Below are 21,257 nucleotides of genomic sequence, written 5' to 3' on the forward strand. Positions count from 1 at the left end.
TTGATGGGGATAATTACCTGATTATCTGGAACGAGCAGGGGCTGAGGGGTGGCTGCACCCACCTCAGCACACAGAGGCCTTCGTTGGGCCTTTTTATGGTGGAATGGGGAAATCTTCCACAAGTCCCCAGGGACTCCTCCAGGCAGACCTATTTAGCCTAAAAGCCTGGAACACTGCTGCAAAAACTGCCAGGAGCAGCCAAGCAGCCAGGTGAGACTGAGGGACCATCCCTGCTGCAGAGGAGACACAGCTGGAGGAGTTTAAGGGGTTTGAACAAGGACTGGGAGTGATGGAGGAGGAGCTCTCCTGGAAGTCCAGAAGCTCAGCTGGATTCAATGCAGCTGCAGCACAATCAGGCCTAAAATTTCAGGATGAAACTCTTACTTACACTTGTGATAAGCCTATTTCTGTTCCTGGGCTGGGCTGGCTCAGGCTCAGCTGGTGGGTACATGAAAACTGCCCTTAAAGTAATTTAAGGGACCTCGGGAGTCTACTTAATGGTGACCTATTTATTGCCTTTAGCACTGCAGCCCATGCAGCTCATCAGAGAAACATTAATTACATCTTGCCCTATCCTCCCAGACAGCCTCATCCCTGTTCCATGGCTGGAATCACCTCGGGGGGAGAGAAATCGCTCCCAAAGAGCTCCATGGGATGCCTTGATGATAAGTATTTATTCATAAGTTACATTTAAACATAAATAATTGAGCAATAAAGAGAATAGTCTGCTCTCAACAAAAATAAATAATACACAACATTGATAAAATCCAATCAGACAGAATGTTCTAACAAATACAGCAAAGTTCACAGATTGGGTTTGTGTGAAACAGCTGTACAGAACATTCCCAACATACCAAAGGAAAATAGTGCAGTATTATCTGTACATCCATCACTCCCTGGGCTCTGGGAGCTGGAGGTTTTTCTCACTCTTCTCATTCTTTTAAAAAATACTTTTCCAGTTTTTGAGTGAACAGACAGACAGACAGGGCTGGGCACAGACTGTCCTGGGGCACAGGGAGGGCTCCAGACCCGAGCTGGGGCTGCAGCAGCAGCTCAGAGCCCCCAGCAACTGCAGCTCCTTCACCTGGCAGGGGCTGGTCCTGCTCACCAGAGCCTGGTTTGTGCTGTGGGACCCCTGACAGCTCTGCAGGGCAGGAAGGAGCAGCAGTCAGGGGTCTGGGGAGCTGGGCACTGCCACCTGCCCTCCATGGGATGTGAATCCATGGCCCTGCACAGCCCAGGAGAGGAGCTGCCAGCGTGAGCAGGGCCCTGTCCTTGGGCTGAACCTGCTCACCTGAGTGACACAGGGCAGGGCCTGGCAGCTGGCAGTGACACAGGGTCAGTCTGCAAAGCAAAACAGAGGCAGGTCTGTGTGGGCCATGGAGGCTGAGCAGTGAGAGCCAAGGCCAAACTGGTGTTTCAGCTCACGAGCTCATCACTGCTCCCATGAACTGTGGCATTTAGGTTAAGGCCATTCTCCCAGTCAGAAACCTTATCAGCTTTAATCACTGCTAAATACAAACCCAAATGTTTTAGCAACATGAGCTCAGACACATTCTCTTCCATGTCCAAGGCAAGACAGTGAGGCCAGGACCGTGCTCCTCCAAGGACCCAATCCAGTGGCAGCAGTGGGCCCAGCCTTGCCTCCATGGCAGCTTCTGGCAGAGCACACAAGGTGCATCCAGGCTTTACAGGTGCAGAAAGTCACAATAGAAATGTTGCAGTTTGTCAAATCCCCCCTTTCAACATCTCAAAGATGTAGATAGATGTCTTCTAGAGAGGGAAACAGAGAATGCAAAAAAGATTTTGTCTAGAAATACAAAGTCAGTGTAACAAGGACTATCAAACACCAACCTCATCTGGTGAAGGGAAAGTTCAGGTTGTAAAAGTCTCTTACTGTCTCCTCACTATTTATTACATTACATGGAAGATGCAATTAAAACACCATTTGGAATTACAGTGCAAGGAATGCTCCATCCAGTGGCTCACAGCGAGGCCCAGGGCAGCCTGTCCATGGTCACTTGTTCTCAATCAGTGTCTGCACTTTGTAGACAAGGTCTCTGGCTATCCTCAGGATCTCTGCAGCATCGTGGTGCTCAGCCATTTCTAAGAGACACAGACAAACATCTTAACTGTCAGCACCACCTTCCTGCCCTGGCAGGATATTCATGTAGCATTAGCAATAATTAATTACTGTAACAAGCAGCAATCCCAGAACATTCCAGGGGGTTGGTTTTGGAGAATTAAAGATAGAAGAATTAAATTCAGAATTCATTCAGGATGAATCCCTTGTGCTGCAGGACCTGGCATTGAGACTCAGAGGTTAAAATGACCATGGGTTTGTCACAAGAACTGCACCAGACAGTCTCAGGAAAGGAGAAGGAGCAAAGTCTTGTTACTTTTGATCAAAATGGCTCTTACCATTAAAAAACTTGATGATATCAGTGAAGTCCATGTTGTTATCACGGATAATCTCTCGATAAACTTCCACAAGTGCTAAGGCAATGAAAAGGACAAAATGTTCTGAAGAGATGTGCTTTGCTGCCCAAATAACTTCCCACACTGTAAATACATCCTCGTACAACAATTCTGAATGGGAATAAACATTACAAGAGCATCTGATTATTCAACTGACCATGTTCCTCCTCTCTCACCAATGTCTACAGGCACGAACAGACCCTGAGGACTCCTCCCTCTCCTCTCCCCCTGTCCTTCAGCCAGCTCCTGTCACTTGTGCACGTGAGGCACAGAACTAAAGAACAGTTTCCCCAGCCTGGAGGTGGTGCAGGGCCAAGCCCAGGAGGGTGCCTGAACCATGGGGACCATGTGAGAGCAGCACAGGAGGCCTGGGTGTTCTACAGGGCCCCATGCAGGTCTGGCCCTGTGTCCAGGTGTATCCTGGCTTTGCAGTGGGCCTGGCAGCACCAGCACTCTGCTGGAGTGTGCTTGTGCAAGGATCAGGGGTGCTCCCACACCATAAGGGCACCCCACTCCAATACAGCAGCTCCTGAGCTATTGCTGAGCTGCTCCTCGTTACCACAAGGATGAGACAGGAGGCATCAAAGCTCACAGACGAGTGGGATCCCCTTCTGGAGCAAACAGGCATTTGCACTGGGCAGGAGCTTGGCTTCAATCACATCATCAGGAATTTGCAACTCCCCTTTCCTCATTCCAGTGCTGTTTAATCTCAGAGCTGCCTTTCCTTTACCTTTCCTGGCTACAAACTCTCCAGTGACCCCAGCTGCCCCTCACCATCCTGACAGACACTCACACCAAAACACAGAGCACAGAGCTGTTACAGTTCTACACAACCCTAAACTACAGGCACAGAACATTATTACCTCTTTTAAAGTCAAGCAGGAACCAGCGATAGCAGAAGTAAAAATGAGTGTAATCTCCATTCTGGTGCATCAATTCAAAAAGTTCTGAGTCCAGAATCTGGAATGGAAAACATCAGCTGTCAGGATGTGGTCTGAAAGCAGCCAAGGTCAGAGGGGCTGGACTCCCACCCTGCTCCTCATCCCGTGGGCAGGGCAGTGCTCAGCACAGGAACAGCCTTTGCTGTGAGTGCCAGTGCTGTGGCCTGGGTGCCCTCAGTGCTGAGCTGAGCAGTCACAGTTGGTCTCTGCCATGGCTTTAAAGGGCCAAGGAACAAGGTGAAGATGCTACTGATTTCCAGCAAGTGGCAAATGTCCACCTCCACCTCCCCCCCTGCTCTCAGGCTGTAACTCCACAAATCCACCTAGAGCTCCTCCTCCCCAGCTCTGCAGCCACACCTGAGCCCCACTCCTGGGAGCTCCTACCCTTCACTGTGGCATCAGGCGAGTCCTGAGCCCTGGCTCAGCCTTGTTTTCTTCCAGCTCCCCTTACCCAGACCCACCTGGATGAGGGACCGCATGTTGGCAAAGTGTGTGTCCATAGCACCTCCATTGGGGAAGTTCTGGCTCATCCTCTTCATCAAGTGGCTGAAGCAGCTGTAGGCCAGCTGATCTGCAGGACAAGGCAGACACTCAGTGCTGGCAATTGTGGGACTTCTTGAATCAAAAAAACAGAACTGCAGGGCTTGGGAAAACCAGGGTCTTCCCCTTTGCTCTTCTCTGAATCCCAGGACTTAGATGAAAGAGAGGTTGGTTCCTGACTCTGGACCATTTTTACCAGTTATGTCTCAAAGAATTCAGCCTGCAGTTGACTTTTCAGCATCAGCAATTCCCAGAACACAGTAATTTCACTAACTTTGGTAAAATTTAATCTGGAAGTCAGTGATTGACAGGGCAGCCCTGAGATACTAATGTCAGCCATTTCAACAGCCACAGGTAGAGAAAACACAAATCAGGAGCTGGAGGTTTGATTTTGCTGTGACCCAGCCCTGGTTAATGCAGACAACTCCTTTTGAAACAGCATTTCTAAGGAAAGACCTCACTAAGGATACCAGCATGTCCCAAAGGAAAACCCTTCCTACCATTGTCAAGAATAACCATCAAAGGAGCCAGGAGGTCACACATGCCTTGGACATAACCAACTTCTAGGTGCTCCCAGACATAGCTGTGGAAAGAAGAAATCCTTGTATTGAAGGCTGATTCCATATGTGAGATCAAATCCTAAGCAGCTGCTGAAGGTGTGAGTCTCAGAACCTTCTGACACTTCCCAGAGTATTTCACAGCCCTTTCTGTTTGCTGCCTGAATAAAGTGGCCCTCTGAGCATGGAGGTACCATCCTGACCAGGAGAAACCCAAGCTCAGAGTACATTCAGAGAACAGTTCTCTAAAACAGGGTCTGTCACCTGAGAAATCTCAGACCTGCACTCCAGACTGGGACCCAAGCTCTAACCTGCCATCCTGCCTGTTCCTCCTTCTGGCAACTTGTTTTAAACTCACTAGTGAGAATTCTTATTGACTGCTATTTGCATATTATTATAGTTTACAGATTAGCTTATGGATTGTGACAGAAATGTGAAAGTAGTTGGGTTTACCAGCTCATTACCTGCACATGACATTTCGGAGCTTCTCCAGGTTCTCAGCAGTGAAGTACCAGTAATTCCGGTCGCATCTCTGGACATCTTTATCAATTCTGTGCAAATTTAAGGCAACAGTGTCCAATAACTCTATCTAGAACAGAGAAGTTTTAGTTAGATCTGCCAAGTTTACAGCATTCCCAGGCCTCTGTGCAAATTTGCTCTGCGAATCACCAAACCAGAAACAGTACAATTATACTCTGAGCAGATGAGGGCATCAAAATACTCAATTACTGTCAAAAATGCCAGGTAAAACACATTTGTTTTCACTGGGAAATGTGCCAAACCTGTCATATTTCCAAATGGCTATTTCCAGCTAAATAACTTCAGCAGAGAGAAGCAAAAACTGTGCTGCTGGGTGACAGCAAGAGTAACAGAGGTGGTGGCATCTCGAATCTAGATTTAGGTTGTGGTTCAGTTTGGCTGGATGGAAGTTTTAGCTTGATTTCAATAACATTAGAATCTTACAAGCAGTACAGTGTCCACACCCCCAGGCACTGGAAAGTTCTAACTGCTAGCAATGTGCCACACTGATTGTCTTGCCCTCCTACTTAATAAAAAAAACCCAAATTTTTCTTGCAGCCTTATTTCCAATCTAGCTCAAAATCCAGACGAAAAGATTTGGATGGAAAAATCCTCAATTCTCATCCCACCAGCTGCAGTTCCAGTGTGGGACTCTCTCATTGAACCCTGTCTGACAAAGCGTTTGCTAAGAAAGCCATGCAGTGCAGAGCTGCTGTACTTCAGTGTGACCTACTGTGTAGGACGCGGCGCAGAGCGAGGCCAAGCCCTCGGCGTGGGAGCAGAGCTGCTCCTCCGACAGCCCGGCTCCCGCCTCGCTCCTGCCCTCCTCCTCGGCCCCGTCCTCGAAGGAGCCGCCCTGGCCGTCGTCGATGCTGGACAGGATGCCCGAGGCCACCGAGTAGTTCCTGGAGGACGGCAGCCCCGAGTCGGGCGAGTCGAACTCCGCGGCGGGCGCGGCCGGCGCGGGCTCCTTGGGCTCCTGCTCCACCGCGTCCGAGTCATCCACAGAAATGAACACCTGCAGAGCCAAACACGCGTCAGCAGCAGCCGTCCCGTGCTGCCTCCGGCTGAAGGACCCACAAGGAGGAGATCTGGAGAGCTGGGAGGGGATCTGCCTTTGCAGGTGAACCTTAGAGCCCCTCAGGCAGGTCCTGCTTAAGAACAGCTGTAGACTGTCCAAAATTCACACCTGCTCTTCACCCTAACATGGAGACACCCCAGCTGCAATCTCTGCCAGGATTCGGGAGCTGTGCTAACCTCCACCTCTGCCCACTCCAGATGGTGAGTGGGAAGGGAGTACCTACATCATTGCTGATGGTGGAGTCCCTGTGGATGAGCCTCTGGACGTGGCTGTCAATGCTGCTGCCCGAGGAAAACTTGGCCAGCGTGGCTGAGTGCGACTCCTTCTCTCGCTGCTTCACAATGACCTCGCAGGCCTTCCACTCAGCCATCACCTTCTGGTACCTCAGAGCAATGTCTGCGTCCACCTGCACACAGAGACACGTCCTGAGACACTGGCCTCCCTGCTGAAGGCACCGACACTGGGAGGAACGGCAGGGAGAGCTCTAAGGCAGGTGCAGGTCTCTGACTGAAAGCCCAAGGGTGCCGAGGCCCTCTTGCTGCAGCAGCACACCCCTGTGACTGGAGAGGAGCAGTCAGGTGTTGGGTATTAGATGCAGGGAATTAATGACACTGTAGGCACCAGAAAGGATCCATATAAGCAGGTGTACACACCATCAACAGCACTGTGCCACTGTGACAGTGACCCAGGACAGAACAAAAGATGTCATGTGAAACCTCACACAAAGTCAAAGCAATCTATGGAGGAAGTGCTGCTCCACCTGCATCATCCTAATTCCATCACACCTCCTTCCAACTCCTCTGTTCCACCTCTAATGTAGCCCTTGTGAAGAATTCCAGGTCACAGGTTTATAGACAGAGTCAGATCCCAGGAGAAGCTCTGGAATGCCAGCTCCCACAGCCCCGTCCTGTGGCTGCACTGTGCATGGCCAAAAGCATCCACACTGGGCACCACAGGAGTAAAACAGATCTTTGTCACTGGTGGCTTTCTCTTTTGAAAGGCAGCCACAGAAACCCCCTTGAACTATTAAGGGACATGTAGCAATTTTACTACTCTGTCACTTGTCAAGAGCTGAAGAGGAATCACAATTGTGAGCTGGCTCCAGGCTCGGCTGAGCTGCTGCCCGATGCTCCTGCTAAGAGCTGCAGGCTGCTTGTCACCTGAGGTAGCTGTCGAGCCATAAATCATAAAACACAACAGTTAGTGGAGGGCTGGAGGACAGCCACATCTGGGAGTGCAAAAATACCATCAGAAGACAAAGATGATAAATCACCTGCAATGACTTCAGGTTAGAACACAGTGAGTTTCCTGTACCTGCAGGTGTTATGACTGTTCTCATGTCTCTCATTTAACAGACTCCTTCATTCAGTGTAAGCTTCAGTCTCCAACAACCCATCCCTTTGAGGAGTCAGCTAAACTCGTGTTTACTACTGGTGTTGAGTAGCTCAATACAATTCCAGGTAAGTTTGGAGTACCCTTGGGTTAGCAGGGTACAGACTCAGGGAGAAAAATCTTCTGTAGGAGCCTGTGTTCTGCAGATCAGATCTTTTCTATCCTGTAACATCTCTGTATGAATTTACTGTAATTCCTACCATACAGACACCAGTATTTATCTCTCCTTGCCAAATCTCCTATGTTCTAGCTGTAGAAATGCACCTGCCCTTTGGAGATGGGGCTAGCATCCATGAGAGATGGCTTCACATCTCCCACTCTAAAAACTAAACATCTGGGTCTTTTTGCTAATTTCCAGACATACCTTTTATTTCTACACATGGATCATAAATCTGATAGTTCATATACTTGTGGAGATCAGAGACAGCAAAATGCAATCTATGCAAGAAACCTCCAATATCCTTGCCTTTCTTGAAAATCTGAGATTAAAAAAAAGAATGGAGCAGTGCTCAGTAGAACATTCCTGATGTACACACTACAGCCAGAAAATCTATAATAAACATCTACTAAGATGACTGGATTCAGGGGGCACAATCTGGACTGTGGCCCAGTTTGAACAGCAAAGGGCTCTGTTTCTCCATCTGTGTTCAGAACTGGCTTTTAAAGATTATTGTGAGGAAAACAACTCAAATTGCCACAGCAATGATGGTTTAGTGTCCCATTTGCAAGATGCTGATTTGTCCATGGCAAGGCTCGAGGTCAGGCTGCCCTTCTGCTCTGCAGGTGCTCACAGGGATATAAATTACCCCTTGACATGTAAAGTAATTGGGAGTTAGCAAATGCCAAATGTTTTGATATATAATCCACTCCTTATCAATTTAATCCAGAACAGAATCAGCTACTGCATGAGTGCTACCTCCCTGGTAATAACACTAACTGAAAAGCAGATTAATGTGTTAATTATATTCCAGGCCAAATCTCATTACTGTTCCATCCAGTCCAGCCAGTCTTGGGGTGATGTCACAGAAAAGCAATGTTTTACCACCACACACACAGTAACTCCAGAGGGTCCATCTGGGCTGCTCCCAGCTCCAGAAAAAGTCCGTGCATGCAGATGCAGTACCATGGAGAAAAGGTAGTTATTTCAAGGAGCAGTCTGAAGTATAATTCAGCTAACACACCATATAAAAAGAGGGGTGAGTAAAATTTCCACCCAAATGTCAGTGTTTCCCCATTGTATAAGTGACAAATTTGTGGACACAGGGTGTGCTCAGGGCACGTGCATGCCACAGACAGAGCTGAATGCAGGTTCCCTGACTTCAAGAGACAACTCTCATTTAGTGACATTCAGACATTAAAACACAGTATCAAAACCCCTCTGCTAGCACGTGCTACTAATGCTTTCAGTAGTGTTTTTCCCTTGGGAATATCACACAGTAATAAAGACCAACAGCTGCTATTCAGAAAACAAAACCTACTCTGCAAATGTAACTCAGATTCCATGGCTTACCTGGTCCATCTCCTTCTTAGCCATGCCAAATTTGTAGTGACCTAACAAGAATGGCCACACTTCCTTCCGAATCTCATGCTGGACCCCACCATAGTAGACTCTTCTTAGTAATTCCAGTTCCTTGTAGTTCTACAGTGGCCAGGAGAAAGAGGTGTTGAAGGCAATACATCAGTATTTCAGTCATGTACACTCAGATTCACTTCACACTGAGTACAGAGACAGTGAAATACATGCAGGACACTAAATAAATTCTGCAGCTTGATTCAAGCCTTTGGAACCTTAGCTGAAATCCAGCCTAATATAGGCTGTCATGCCTTCCATAAAAATAATCTGAATTGGAATAGATCAGTTGCTTTGATAATAATTTATATCTTTGCCATCACCAGAGAAGCAAAGGAGAGAAGGGATTGTAAGAACTGACTCTCACGAGCTGAGAAGTGACCCCGTGGCCAAACACCTTTAACATTCCTTGGGGCCGCCGCGGTGATTCCCTGCCCAGCACAGCAGCGTGTGGAGCCCGAGGGGGACGTGTCCGTGCCACTGACCTTCCTGTCCTTCTGGTACTTGCTCCAGACCTCCTTGGTGAGGCCGGCGGCGGCGCTGGCGGGGCGGTCGGGGGGCACGATGCTGTGGTTGACCAGCGCCGAGAGGTGCGTGCGCACCGTGGACAGGTGCCGGCAGTGCGCCAGCCCTGCGGGACAGCGAGGGCACAGCTCAGCCACGGCCCGAGGGCCACGGGGGCACCCCAGGGACTGCCCTGCCCGACTGGGCTCGCTCTGCGCCGTGTGACAACGGGAAAGGTTGAACAGATCAGACACAGAGCAGCACCCACACAGAGCAGCACCCACGCGTGTATCACGCTGCTGTGTGAAACCATTCTGCCTTCGCTGGGCATTGCTCCTGCCACTGCCAGCAGCAGAACTCACTGAAACACTGCCACTGCACTTACATCCACCCTGCTGCCCCGAATTCAGGGTCAGGCTGCTTTCTAAGCCAAACACCCCATGTTGTTTAGACAAACATATGGATACCACATGGGCCAGACATAAGAAGCTTCACTTACATCCGTAAAAGGCTCTGGAAATGATCTGCCTCTTCATGCTTTCACACAACATCTTTAGGGGAGTTCTGTGGAGAGGCACCAACAGGATAAGAGCAGGTGGTGAAGACAGAGCATCAAGAATTTCATTATGATCCCTGTGTCCTACACACAGCAATTTTTTTCTCTGCACCAAGATTTATTTAGTCAAAGGACACAGTAATAACAAACTCCACTTATTAAAGCATTTCCCCCACCAACGTTTTGGCCCCAGACAGATTTCCCCCTGGCACACACAACCACAACTGCTGCAGGTGCACTGTAGAGGTCTGTGTCAAATTGAACTGCTGCCCTTCATTCAGTTGTTAATGACTTCTTAAAGATAACATTCCCAGAGCTGAAGTATTTTACACTAGACAGAAGAACTAGATGAAATTTTTCTATCAAAATGTGACTTGAGCACAGTTTAATCGGTTAGTTTTAATAACTAAATTTCTTGCTGCCTAACTTCATCTTTTTATATTTGATACTACTTGAAAATTGTTACTCTGTCTTGAGTGCTGCAACCACTCAAACCCTTCTGCTTTTACTCAAACCTTTCTGATGCACACAGTCCCCAGGTGAGCTGTCTGCACAGCTTGCTCACCGGTCGTGGATGCAGGTGCAGCAGCTGGGAATGTCGTAGGGAGAGCTGCCCATGGAGCAGGAGATACAGGAGGAGCCCTGGCTGCAGTGCTCCAGCTGCCACGACAGCAGGTTTGCCCCAAAGCCTTGCATCTCTATCATCTCACCGCTGTCTGTGGAAAAATCAAACAAGACAGAAGGACATCAGCCTCTTCCATCCTCTCCCCCTCCTCCTGCTGTGCATCCTGATGGTTCATGCTTCACTTCTCAACAGGCTCTGAGCCTCGGTTCCAGAAACAGGAGAGCAGCATCCTCAGAACCACTGCTCTGCACCTGCAGCATGCTGTGCAGGGCCCCTCCCAGGAAGCCAAACCCCTTCACCATTTGCCCCTCTCTTGCCCATGCACATCCCAGTTCATGTTTCAAGAGAATAGAGAAAAGGGTGCTGCAGTAACAACTACACTGGTTCTTGTGTAACATTATGGTTATTTATGGCCAGAAGAGATAGTCTAGCCCAACCTTCTATTTAATTCAGGCCTCAGAATTTCATTTTGCAGTTCCTGGAATCAGCCATAGAACTGCTGGTCCAGCCAGAGAGAAAGCTGGAGCATGAAAGAAATTAAGGCAAACTGAGTCAGTTACTTTCAGAAGATGCTTCTTTCCCCCTCAGAACCACATCCTAAAACAGCACAGGAGGACAGCTCCAGTCCTGCCAATGTCCACACTATATTTATAAAGGAATCTCTCTACAGGAGTATGTGATCCAACTGTACAGTGCAGCTTCCTGAGTTATCCCTGCTCTACCCAATCTATTGCCTTTTTAACCAGCATCAGAAAGGCAACTCAAAAAATCAGCAGCTCCCTTCAGAGAGCTTGGCTTCAGCTCTTCAGCCTTCCCAGCTGGCATTTGAACTCGTGGGGTTTTTGGTTTATAATAAATAACTGGCCTTTCAGCTCACCCATGATTAAAATTAAGGCAAATACAATAATGTATGTCATAAAGTATGCCACTAAATTAACATTTACAAGCAAAATCCAATCCCCTGGGCCGTGCTTTTAGAACAGATATTTGTTGAGTGGTGGGGAGGGGCAATTCCAAACCATCTCATGCATTTTAAATCAAGGTAGCACAAAGCATTTTAGGAGTGCCTATTAGAAAGTGGGCAGAGGTGAGGGAGGAGTGGAGTAAACCCATTTGTTAACAGAAAAAGCACAGGCTCATGCGGAAGCAGTCATGTGTGTTTCATTTCACAAAACAAAGTGTGATGCAAAAATGCTCTTCACCTTAATTCTTCAGGAAGGAGCTGAACGACCCAGTCTTTATTGCAGCTTCTTATTGGGTTCAAATAAAAACCACCGGATAAACATTTTTAGATCATTAGTTTTTGCCTCCCCTCTGTAGACAGGAAAATTGGATTTTTCATTTCTAATTTTTTATTCTGTTTGTTAGAGAAACAAGGAAAGAACCCCACAGAACCTAAAGATTCAGATGAAAGGTACCTGAATTAGTGAAGAATTAGAGTGAACAGCATCTTTTATTCAATTGTAGTGGTGTTATCTGTAACTTCAGCTACATGCAAAAGTCGAGCATGTTGCAAAATGTCAAAGCAGATGGCTGGCAAACCTGCTACAACAGTGTTGTCATTATGGGATGGGGCTGCTGGAGAGACAGCAGCCCAGACAGGCTATTCCCAGGCACATCCCTAACTCTACCAGCCCCTTCAAGATTAAATAACCAGAAGCAGACACCTGACAGCCATTCTAGTGCGATAATTCACATGTTCTGTCAGCTGACTAATAACTAAATTGTGTTCCTTATGGTTAACGTGTATGTGGCAGTTAAATGTCTTCCTTCCCATTTTTGCCCATATCCAGGCACAATCAGTTAGGACACACTGAAACTTCCTAAAACAGAGTCTTTTTTCAAGGGCAACACTATTTTTGGAACTTCTTTCCATCCATGCCTTCCAAGAACTCTTTATTAACTTGGGCTGGGCTTTATCAATTTCCAGGGGCTGCTCCCTTGGGATAAGTGTGTGGGCAGCCTAGAAGCATTGAGGCCCTCCTTGAACACCTGTTCATACCCTGTCTAATCCAGAACTTTGGCATTGTACAGAGATGCAGGGCAATTATTGTCTCTTGCAGTCAGTCCCACCAGTCCAGGCTGTAAGAGAAAGCAAGGACTTCTCAGAATTCAGAGCTAAGCTACTGGATGCCAAATGCACACACATCCTGAGAATACCAGCTTAAATAATATGAAGAAACAGATGACAAATTTGTGGAGGGGTGGTGGAGCTCACAGCTGATCCTCTGAAGCCCACCCAGCCTATGGCTGCAAGTGGAATGAAAGCACTGACCCCAGACAGGCACTGCATCTCCACACAGCCTTCTCTGCACGCTCTGTACCTCATCTGTGAGACCACAAAGCTGTCACACTCCCTCCTTCTCCCCTGAGAAGCTGCTCTAGTATCCAGCCTTTATGAGGGTGGGGCAGGAAGCCCCACAGGAGAGGAGATTTGCTGCTCAGAGCACACACATCAGGGGACAGGGAAGATGCTGTCCCACTCCCCACAGGCTGTGAGCCCACTCTCTCCTCCCTGCACAGTCCCCTCCATCTCCAGACCTCATGGTGTCAGTGCAATGTCTTTCCCTGTAATAATGCCAACACTGTTGTATGCATCAGTGGAAGGAGCTGCAAGAGAGCTCTGGGACACAGGGGGAGGAGGATAAAAACCTTTCATCCTATTAGGAGCTGTGAGGTTCCGAGAGCAGATCATTGATAGCATTGCGTGTAGCTTATCTTCCTCCTCCTCATCATCGTCAACAGAGGTAGAGCGGCTGGCAGCTAAGTGGTGGTAGTTAATAGTTACTGCTCAAAGAAAATAGTGAAAGAGGAGCATAAGAAGAAAGAACTCAGTGCTGTGGGAAAGCTCAAAAGGACATGGTCAGCAAAGACAACGGACCTGAATCCTGCCCTCTGCTCGAGGGCACAAGCTCTTGTAAATGGGTGTGAAAACTGAGTTTCTTACAGAAACAAAGCATGCTCCACCAAGCTCAGGCCAGCCTTTGAGTGTGCACAGGCTGTGAGAGCACACCACGGCAAGGGACAAAGATCCCAGTGGCAGCCTGCAGCAGCTGAGTATGCTTTTGAGCAAAGCTCCACAGAATTCTAGGCTCCAGCTAGCTTCTGTCCCTCACTGTGCCCTAGCAGTGCTGTGGCCCCTTCTCTGGAACCTGTGCCAGATGCATCTGGACAGCAAACATCCCTCCCAGCTGTGTGTGGCTGTGCAGACAGGCAGAGTTCCTGCTGGCACAGGGCCTGCAGCTCCTGCCCCACGAGCCCCAGGCTCTGCAGGCCAAGGCACAAGGTGCTTTGCTGGTGTGAGCACGGACTTACCTGTGCCAGCCAGGAGCCTGACAAAGCCCAGCCAGCACTGGCCCAGGCCAGGGTCAGCAGCCTGCAGAGGGGACTCCTGCTTTCACACTGCACTAAGTCCCAGTGTGAGCAGTAACTCCAAATCCCCTGTAAACTTCAGGGCTTGATCTTACCAGGAAGTTCTTGCTGCTTTGCCAAGGGGAATAAAACTGAACATGCTGTTTGAGAACTAGCTCAAATGACTTCTTGCATGTAAGGAATTTGTATTCACTGATGACATGAGGTGGTTTGGTGCTCGGGAATTCATTTAGTTGCCTTGGAAGGGCCTTTATTAAGCCATTGTTAAGTCTGTGCTTCCAAGCCAGGAAAACTTAGCCCAGGGAGTTCTTGGGGTACTTTTAAGGGTTTATGGTTGAGGTTTTTCCTAATAACAACATTATGAGCAAGCATTGTGGCCAGTAAAAATATCCTCACTTCAGGAGCAAAACTGCTCTTGGCTAGTCAAGCAATCTTTTTTGTTTCAGTCTCAGTTTGCAAGCCCAGGGGAGTATTTTAAAAACTTGCTCTGTAAAACACAGAATAAATGTAAGATTCCCCACCTCAACTCCATTTCCACTAAGATAACAAGTCTCACTGCAGTAAAGAAACCTAAGCTGTACCTGTTGATCACAATTCTCTCTCAGTGAAATTTATTAGAGGTTTGGGGTTTTTACCCCCTTGCAAAAATGTGGCTTGTCACCTGCAGGTACTTCCCAGGATATTACTTCAAGATTTGCTCAGATGCCTGATTTGGTTTTTCATTTGTTTTTTTTTCAAACAAAGCAGAGCAGAGGCACTTACTGTTATCGTGCTTGTGTCCAGGATAAATAATTCTGAAGACATAGTCCGTGGATGTGTCCTCAGCTGGCATCTCCTCCAGGTCCACTGATTTGTTGCTGTTCCGTTTTCGAAGCTTTGGAAACACCTTGCCCTAGAGAAAATAATAATTCCATACATTCAGCTATGAGTGACTAACAGAGTACAACAAACTAAGTACTGCAGACCTTTGGCATCTTAAATCTCCAAACTTTCAATGTTGGGAGGAGGTGAGGGAAAAAACAGTGGAGTCATGTACAGGTGGTGGTTTAGGGGTACTTAATGCTGCTTTCCTGTGTGCTGTAAACCAGCCTTTTCTTGTAATCTATGGGAGCTGGGCACCCCAGGCCTCTGGCAGCAGCTCTGTCAGTCCATCTGGGTCTCACTTCCATTGTGTGGGTTTGTATCTTGATGCAACAGCAGATTGCAGCTCATTGCTCAATGGGGTAATGAAGGTATGAACAATTTTTAAAGCCCATGTGTATAAGAAGCAGACTGGACTAAATGGAGTTATTTTGTGTCCTACTTTACCATAAAGCAGCTTGAAGTCAGTACCAGACCCTGTGGAGCAGAGGCACCAACAGCAGCCTCACGCAGGAGCTGAGCAGAAAAGGCAGTACCTTGCCCTGCTGGGACCACAGCGGGGGCTCCAGCTGGCCACGGGGCAGGAGCCCATTTTCCAGACAGGACAGGAAGGCGAGGAGGTGCCCTCCTTGGGGGAAGTGCAGCGGAGGCCTCTGCGTCCCGTCCTGGCTCACCAGCACTAAAGTCCATCTGCTTTCTGCTGCAAGGAGGACAAGGGGAGTCCACACTGTTACATCAGAGCCTCAGTCTCCTGCTCTTACCTTCCAAGTAAATTTTATTTGGGATCATCTCTAAGTAGATAAATAAATCTTTGTAAGGCACAGTGTGATCCAAGGATGATATCAACCCTTTAGTCCTAAAGAAACTCTAGATACCAGCAAGCTAGGAAAGCCTCATACAGTTGTCATCCTCTAACAGCTGGGACTGGAGATTTTAACACTCATTCCCACATGGCCAGAACTAGTCAGAGGTGTTCCTGACACTGAGGGAGGAAAAGCAATCATTCAGGTGCCTCTCCTGTTTATGTATTTTTAAGGAATATATGCATGCTTAAGGGCTATGCTTACGTTGCTGGTGGCAGTGGATGCAGACGATCTGGCTCAGTGGCACAATCAATGCATAGTCCCAGTAAACACTAAAAAGGAAGAAAAATGCAGGAAACATTGTTTTTTCCATATTCAGGAATGCCTGCAGTTCCAAGCACCTGATAGAAAGAACTCTGCTAAGTTAATAACTGCTTATTAAATTGGGTCAATGAAAGTAAATTATGAGTCAAGTAAACAGCAAAGGAAAGCTAGTTTCCCACACTGGATATTCTGGTACCAGGTTTGTACAACCTCTGTTTCCCTCTTCCCCTCCTCTTCCTCTTTCCTGGTGCCCCCCAGCAGGTTACACAGTTCTTCCCATCTTTCCTGAATGCAATGAGTACCTTTTCTCCAGTTCTGAATCTCCAAGGGTTCCATTCATCAGCTGGTTTGGAGTCCATTTTAATGTCAAACTATCTGCTGACTGATGAAGGGAGAGATACCCAGGAATTGCCTCCAAGTCATCTTTCTGTCCACAGAAGCAACAAACAGACAACCCAGGTGACTCAAGTGCACCAAATATCTGCGTAAAATATGTGCTCCAGTCTTTCTCTGCCATGCAAGCTCCATAGCTGCAGTATCTGGGAAGTGCTGAGGGAAACCCTAACAGCAGAAGTACTGGTATACAATATTGCTACTAGCAAGAGGGGGAAAGCCACAACACAGTCAGCTGGTTTATGAAATACAGTCCAGTGTGTTTGTTCCTGCCTACAGCCCACCCCAGGCAGTGAAAGCATTTGTCCCGTGTCAAATCAGCACAGGAGAGCCAAGCAGAAGGCAGCTCTGGCTCTGTGCTGAGAGCAGAAGGCAGCGAGCCCCTGCCAGGTGGGAGCTCTGTCCCCAGCTGCCCCCCTGCCTCCCCAGCCCCGGCCCAGCTGCTCACCGGCTGCACCAGGACGTTGTTCTTGCCGTAGAGCAGGTGTGTGCGGGAGTTCTGGTGCAGGGACTCCACGTACTCCCGCGCCGAGGCGGCAAAGCGATCGTCGGACGTGCTGCCGCTGGAGTGCCGCTTGCGGATCTGCACACACAGCAGGGCACGTCAGCCAGCCCGCACAGCACCGGGCTCTGCACGCTGCAGCTCGCCTGCAGCCAGGCCCTTTGCAGAGAAACCACCCGGACCCTTAACCCGCCTCAGAACTTCTTGTCAACTCCCTGGTCAGATCACAATCGTCAAATGCCACGGAATTTAGTGCTGGATCTCAAACTTTTCTACGTACAGATAAACAGGGCATTGTGGCCCAAATGGACTTCTAATCTGTGATAAAGCTCTGTTACAGGAGAAAGAAGGAAGGCTGTTCCAGACTCAGGTACCCCCTCATGGGCTGTTTTTGTGATCAGCCTGTGCTCCAGCCCAGAGGCAGCTCACAGTAAATATCTACTCCCAGGGCTGGACTTCTAATCTGTGATAAAGCTCTGTTACAGCAGAAAGGCTGTTCCAGCCTCAGGTACCCCCTCATGGGCTGTTTCTGTGATCAGCCAGTGCCCCAGCCCAGAGGCAGCTCACAGTAAACACCTACTCCCAGGGCTGGGCGCTTGGAGGGCGAGTCCTGGCGGCCGTGCGCGCCGTGGATGCGGTGCCGCTGCACCAGCTCGTCGGCCGAAGGGTCTGTCCAGTAGTGGTCAGCTGTCTTCAGCTTGGTGTACTCCAGAGCACACGGTCCAACTAGGAAAAGAGACCAAGGGAGGCACCTTCTGAGTCTGTGCAGGCACACTCAGTGCTGGCTCAGCACTCAAGGGCAGATTTCCTTCTCAAGCCAAGTGAATAACAATGGTCACCGATCCTAGGGTCGGCCCACAATACAGACAACAGTATCATAATGTATCACTCCTGTTATCCAGGGCTGGGTAAGAGCATTCCTGTACACCACAGGGCCCTGCCACAGCAGCATTAGCAGTTACAAACTGCCAGCAAGCATTCAGTAAAAGTCCATTCCCATTCTGCTTTCCAATCCCCAACAACTGCTATCAAAACACAATGATCAGTCTCTTCCGGTCTTGTAAGCAACAAAACATCTTCACTGTTGCTCTATTATAAATAGTTAACTACATACAAGATACAAAATTCACCTGTTGTAACACTGTTATAATGCAAAATGCTTTAAGAAACAATTTACTTTCCTCAGCATAAAAAGTAACTTTGCAAGAACTCACCTAGCAGAGAAGCCAGTATTGGGCCACAAACAGGATCTGCCAGCAAAGCTTCCTTTTCATAGTATTTACTACAATAAAAGATCAGAGCTCAGTTAAAACAGTAGTTGGTATTTCAAAGCTTGGGTTTAGCTACAGGTCTAACACAATGGGCCTCTTGATATGCTCATTGTGTCTCATCTATTTTCCAGCTGAGCTCGGAGAGGCAGGAGCTTGCCTTGTGCTCAGTGTGTTTACCCAGCATATTTGATTTGGGGCTTTGGGCAGAATTGTAATATGGGAACAAGCAATAGTTCTCTGCAAGCAATTTTGTCCATTTTCCACAGAGACAAAACAATCCACACATTCTTAAACACGTCTTCCATCTGTGAGGAATCATCTTGAAACACTGTGAAGAACTATGAACATTGCTCTTGCAGTGACCCCAATCTTGCCATTGCAGCAGGCAAAGCTGCTTTACAAAACCACATAGACAAAAATCCAAACACCCACAGTTCTTGAATGGCACTGTCCTCTGTGGTCTGTTCACTAGATGGGGCTCAAACTCTAAAGCACCTGCTCCTCCTCCAGGACACAACAGCTGAAGGATGTGAACATGGAGCATTTGAGCAGTAATGACACAAAAATGCATGGTGACAAGCTTTATGGAAAGGTTTGTTTTATTGACCAAGTCAGGTTCTCAAAATCTGAAATCAAAATCTCAAAATGAAGGACCTGATTCTAACTCATCTGAAGGGATGGGGAAGGCAGTGAGCTGATGGAACAACTGAGAGCAAACTCCCCTGATGTGTCTCCTGAGGATTATGTGGAAAAGAAATTAAAACCCCTTGTACCCATGTATCTGCAGACACTGAGGCAGTGGACTAAAATGCTTTCATTAACTGTCTCTGGGACATGGCCAACCCTCCCTCTGTCTCTTCTGCACACAGCTCATAAAATCCAAGCTGGCATTTCATATCCCAGAGCAACAGTTTGCTTGAACAGCACAAAGACCTTTCTTCCATTCTCTTGCCTTTAGTGGCAAGATACATAATGAAAGCAAAGCTGATGACAAGGAAAACAGCAACACAAACTTGGAAAATACTGTGAAAATAAGCTGCTTTGCCCTTAGCTCTCATCCTTGCTCAGACCCATTGGCTTTGGATGAACAAGAATGTGTTGCCAGTGCAGAATGACAAGAGCACCCTGCCAGCAAACTTCCTTTCTGGGACCACAGCAAGCTTTAGGGTCCCTTCCTTTCTCTTTTTATGGGAGACTGTCCTGAGTGTGCCCCATTAAGTGTTCTGTGTCATGGGTTATGGGAGGGCAGGAAGGGCAGGAGTTAAGAGCCACTCCTTGGCAAACCACAGCTGATGCTGGGCAGCAGGAAGCAAGAACAGAACAGAGAGGATTCATCTTTGCCTCTTAAGGAGTTTGTGGGGAATACATTCATAAAGCATTGATGCCCTTCTCTGGTTTATGCAAGGGAAGACTTTCACTTTACACAAAGCTTGATTTTTCTAAAAAAAAAAACATGACTCAAAGAACCTGTTTTCACAACACTAAGGTTTTATAGGTTTTATGTCACTAGCTCCTCCTGTTCTAATTATCCTTTCTTTCATCTACAAAAGGCATTTTCGTCCCTGACATCATAAGTTCCAAAGGATTTTTTTCAACTCATGACCTATTAGAAGATATTTCTATGGTCCCATTACAATATGGGCACCTAATATACCTGAAGTTAAGTTTGTAGCTGATTTCTGGAAAGCTGAATGCCTGTTAATGTTTTTGTAAGCCTGAAACACTGTCAATGATGAAAAACTGAAGTACATCTTTTTCTAAATGCCTGTGTAACTGGTTTTCATCTTACCAGAAGCCTGCATCACAGGGGTTTGCCAAAGACTTTTGATGAAATCCCTTGCTGCAGACACCTAAATGCACCAGTCCAACAAACCCCTCTGCTTCTGCTGCTTTCCTTACCTGCAGTTATCAACAATGTACTGCACAATCTTGTCCAGCACCTTCTCAATCAAGGCTGTCCGAACCCAGATGTGCTTGATGGCCTGGGGTGTCAGGACAGGTGTTTTGCTTGTGGTTGATCCCTGCCTTTTGAGGGGTTCCTGCCCATTTGGCTGATTTTTCCTGCAAAAGGTGATAGAATAAAAGTAGTCAGAATTTGCACAGCTGCATCATGCAGTGAAACCCACGCTCCTGCCTCAGGTAACACAGTGCAGCTGCAGGAGAAAGGGGGCTCCAAAGCACAGGGGCCATGCCTTGGCTCCACACACTGCCCCAGGCTGAGGGGAGCAGGAACCCCTCAATGTCCTTTCCAGAAAACCTCCCCCTTAAAACAGAGCAAGATTCCATTTTGCCTCAATGAGGAAAGAAACCCTGGCATCTTCAGGTTCCTTGCCAGCACTTGGGTTCCCTTTCAGGAAACTGTTCAGTTACACAGTTAATACATTTGTTTTGGGTGTTTGGGTGAGATCTGTAATTCCCCTGCACTGACAGGGTCCCAAGTGCTACAGGAGGCCATGACAGCAGCCCCACAGGCAAGGAAAACAGTGCCACCACTGACATCAGAACAATCTGGGTGTGTTTAGCTGCAGCCCAAACAGGGGGTTTCCTAAGCCACAGCCTCAGGAACAGTGAGGCTGCTACAGCCCTTCTGTCTCATTTCATACATCCAGCAGAGGAGTCCACCCCTGCAGAATTTCCCAATACCATCTTTTCTGTGTGTATTTTCTACAGCACTTAAATTTTGTGGCTGTTAATAGCTGAAAAACACACAAAATTTGTCCAAGAGAAACCACAGAATTTAAGTTCATTTGCTCCTCTCTGTTAGAGGATACAGCCAAAGTTCTCTTGTGGTTAGAAGGGTGTTTGTTTGGGCTCTTAACCAGGAGAGAGGCTGGTGAATATTCAGTAGAAAGCATCCTTCTTACTAACTTTTAGAAAACTAAACTTAAGAAAATCCCTGTCTGTATCAGTAGGCCAAATTAAAAATATATCAAAAATAGGTACATATCTGTCAAAAACTACATAACAA

At 47.7% G+C, this 21,257-nt stretch overlaps 1 protein-coding gene across 6 annotated transcripts in view; it reads right to left on the reverse strand.

Moving 5' to 3' along the window:
* Positions 1–655: 655 nt before the first annotated feature.
* The window catches only part of SGSM2 (small G protein signaling modulator 2), a 37,671-nt gene continuing 17,069 nt past the window's right edge, over positions 656–21,257 (reverse strand). The window contains exons 4-24 of one of the 6 annotated variants that reach the window (XM_064394824.1): positions 20,189–20,350; positions 18,233–18,300; positions 17,599–17,744; positions 16,965–17,099; positions 16,426–16,550; positions 16,064–16,131; positions 15,533–15,693; positions 14,898–15,027; positions 13,416–13,550; positions 10,704–10,854; positions 10,082–10,146; positions 9,564–9,709; positions 9,019–9,147; positions 6,340–6,522; positions 5,769–6,053; positions 4,981–5,105; positions 4,460–4,542; positions 3,881–3,990; positions 3,342–3,438; positions 2,422–2,589; positions 656–2,106 (exon numbers count right to left, since the gene is read on the reverse strand). In XM_064394824.1, the coding sequence (XP_064250894.1) occupies positions 2,018–2,106; positions 2,422–2,589; positions 3,342–3,438; positions 3,881–3,990; positions 4,460–4,542; positions 4,981–5,105; positions 5,769–6,053; positions 6,340–6,522; positions 9,019–9,147; positions 9,564–9,709; positions 10,082–10,146; positions 10,704–10,854; positions 13,416–13,550; positions 14,898–15,027; positions 15,533–15,693; positions 16,064–16,131; positions 16,426–16,550; positions 16,965–17,099; positions 17,599–17,744; positions 18,233–18,300; positions 20,189–20,350 (2,761 nt within the window). In that variant the 3' untranslated portion in view covers positions 656–2,017. Of the gene's footprint in view, positions 2,107–2,421; positions 2,590–3,341; positions 3,439–3,880; positions 3,991–4,459; positions 4,543–4,980; positions 5,106–5,768; positions 6,054–6,339; positions 6,523–9,018; positions 9,148–9,563; positions 9,710–10,081; positions 10,147–10,703; positions 10,855–13,415; positions 13,551–14,897; positions 15,028–15,532; positions 15,697–16,063; positions 16,132–16,425; positions 16,551–16,964; positions 17,100–17,598; positions 17,745–18,232; positions 18,301–20,188; positions 20,351–21,257 lie in introns of all 6 variants that reach the window. The other 5 variants (XM_064394825.1, XM_064394826.1, XM_064394823.1 and 2 more) reach the window with 5 other exon arrangements.

The sequence above is a fragment of the Passer domesticus genome, chromosome 19 (assembly GCF_036417665.1).
Source record: "Passer domesticus isolate bPasDom1 chromosome 19, bPasDom1.hap1, whole genome shotgun sequence".
NCBI classification, from domain to species: Eukaryota; Metazoa; Chordata; class Aves; order Passeriformes; family Passeridae; genus Passer; species Passer domesticus.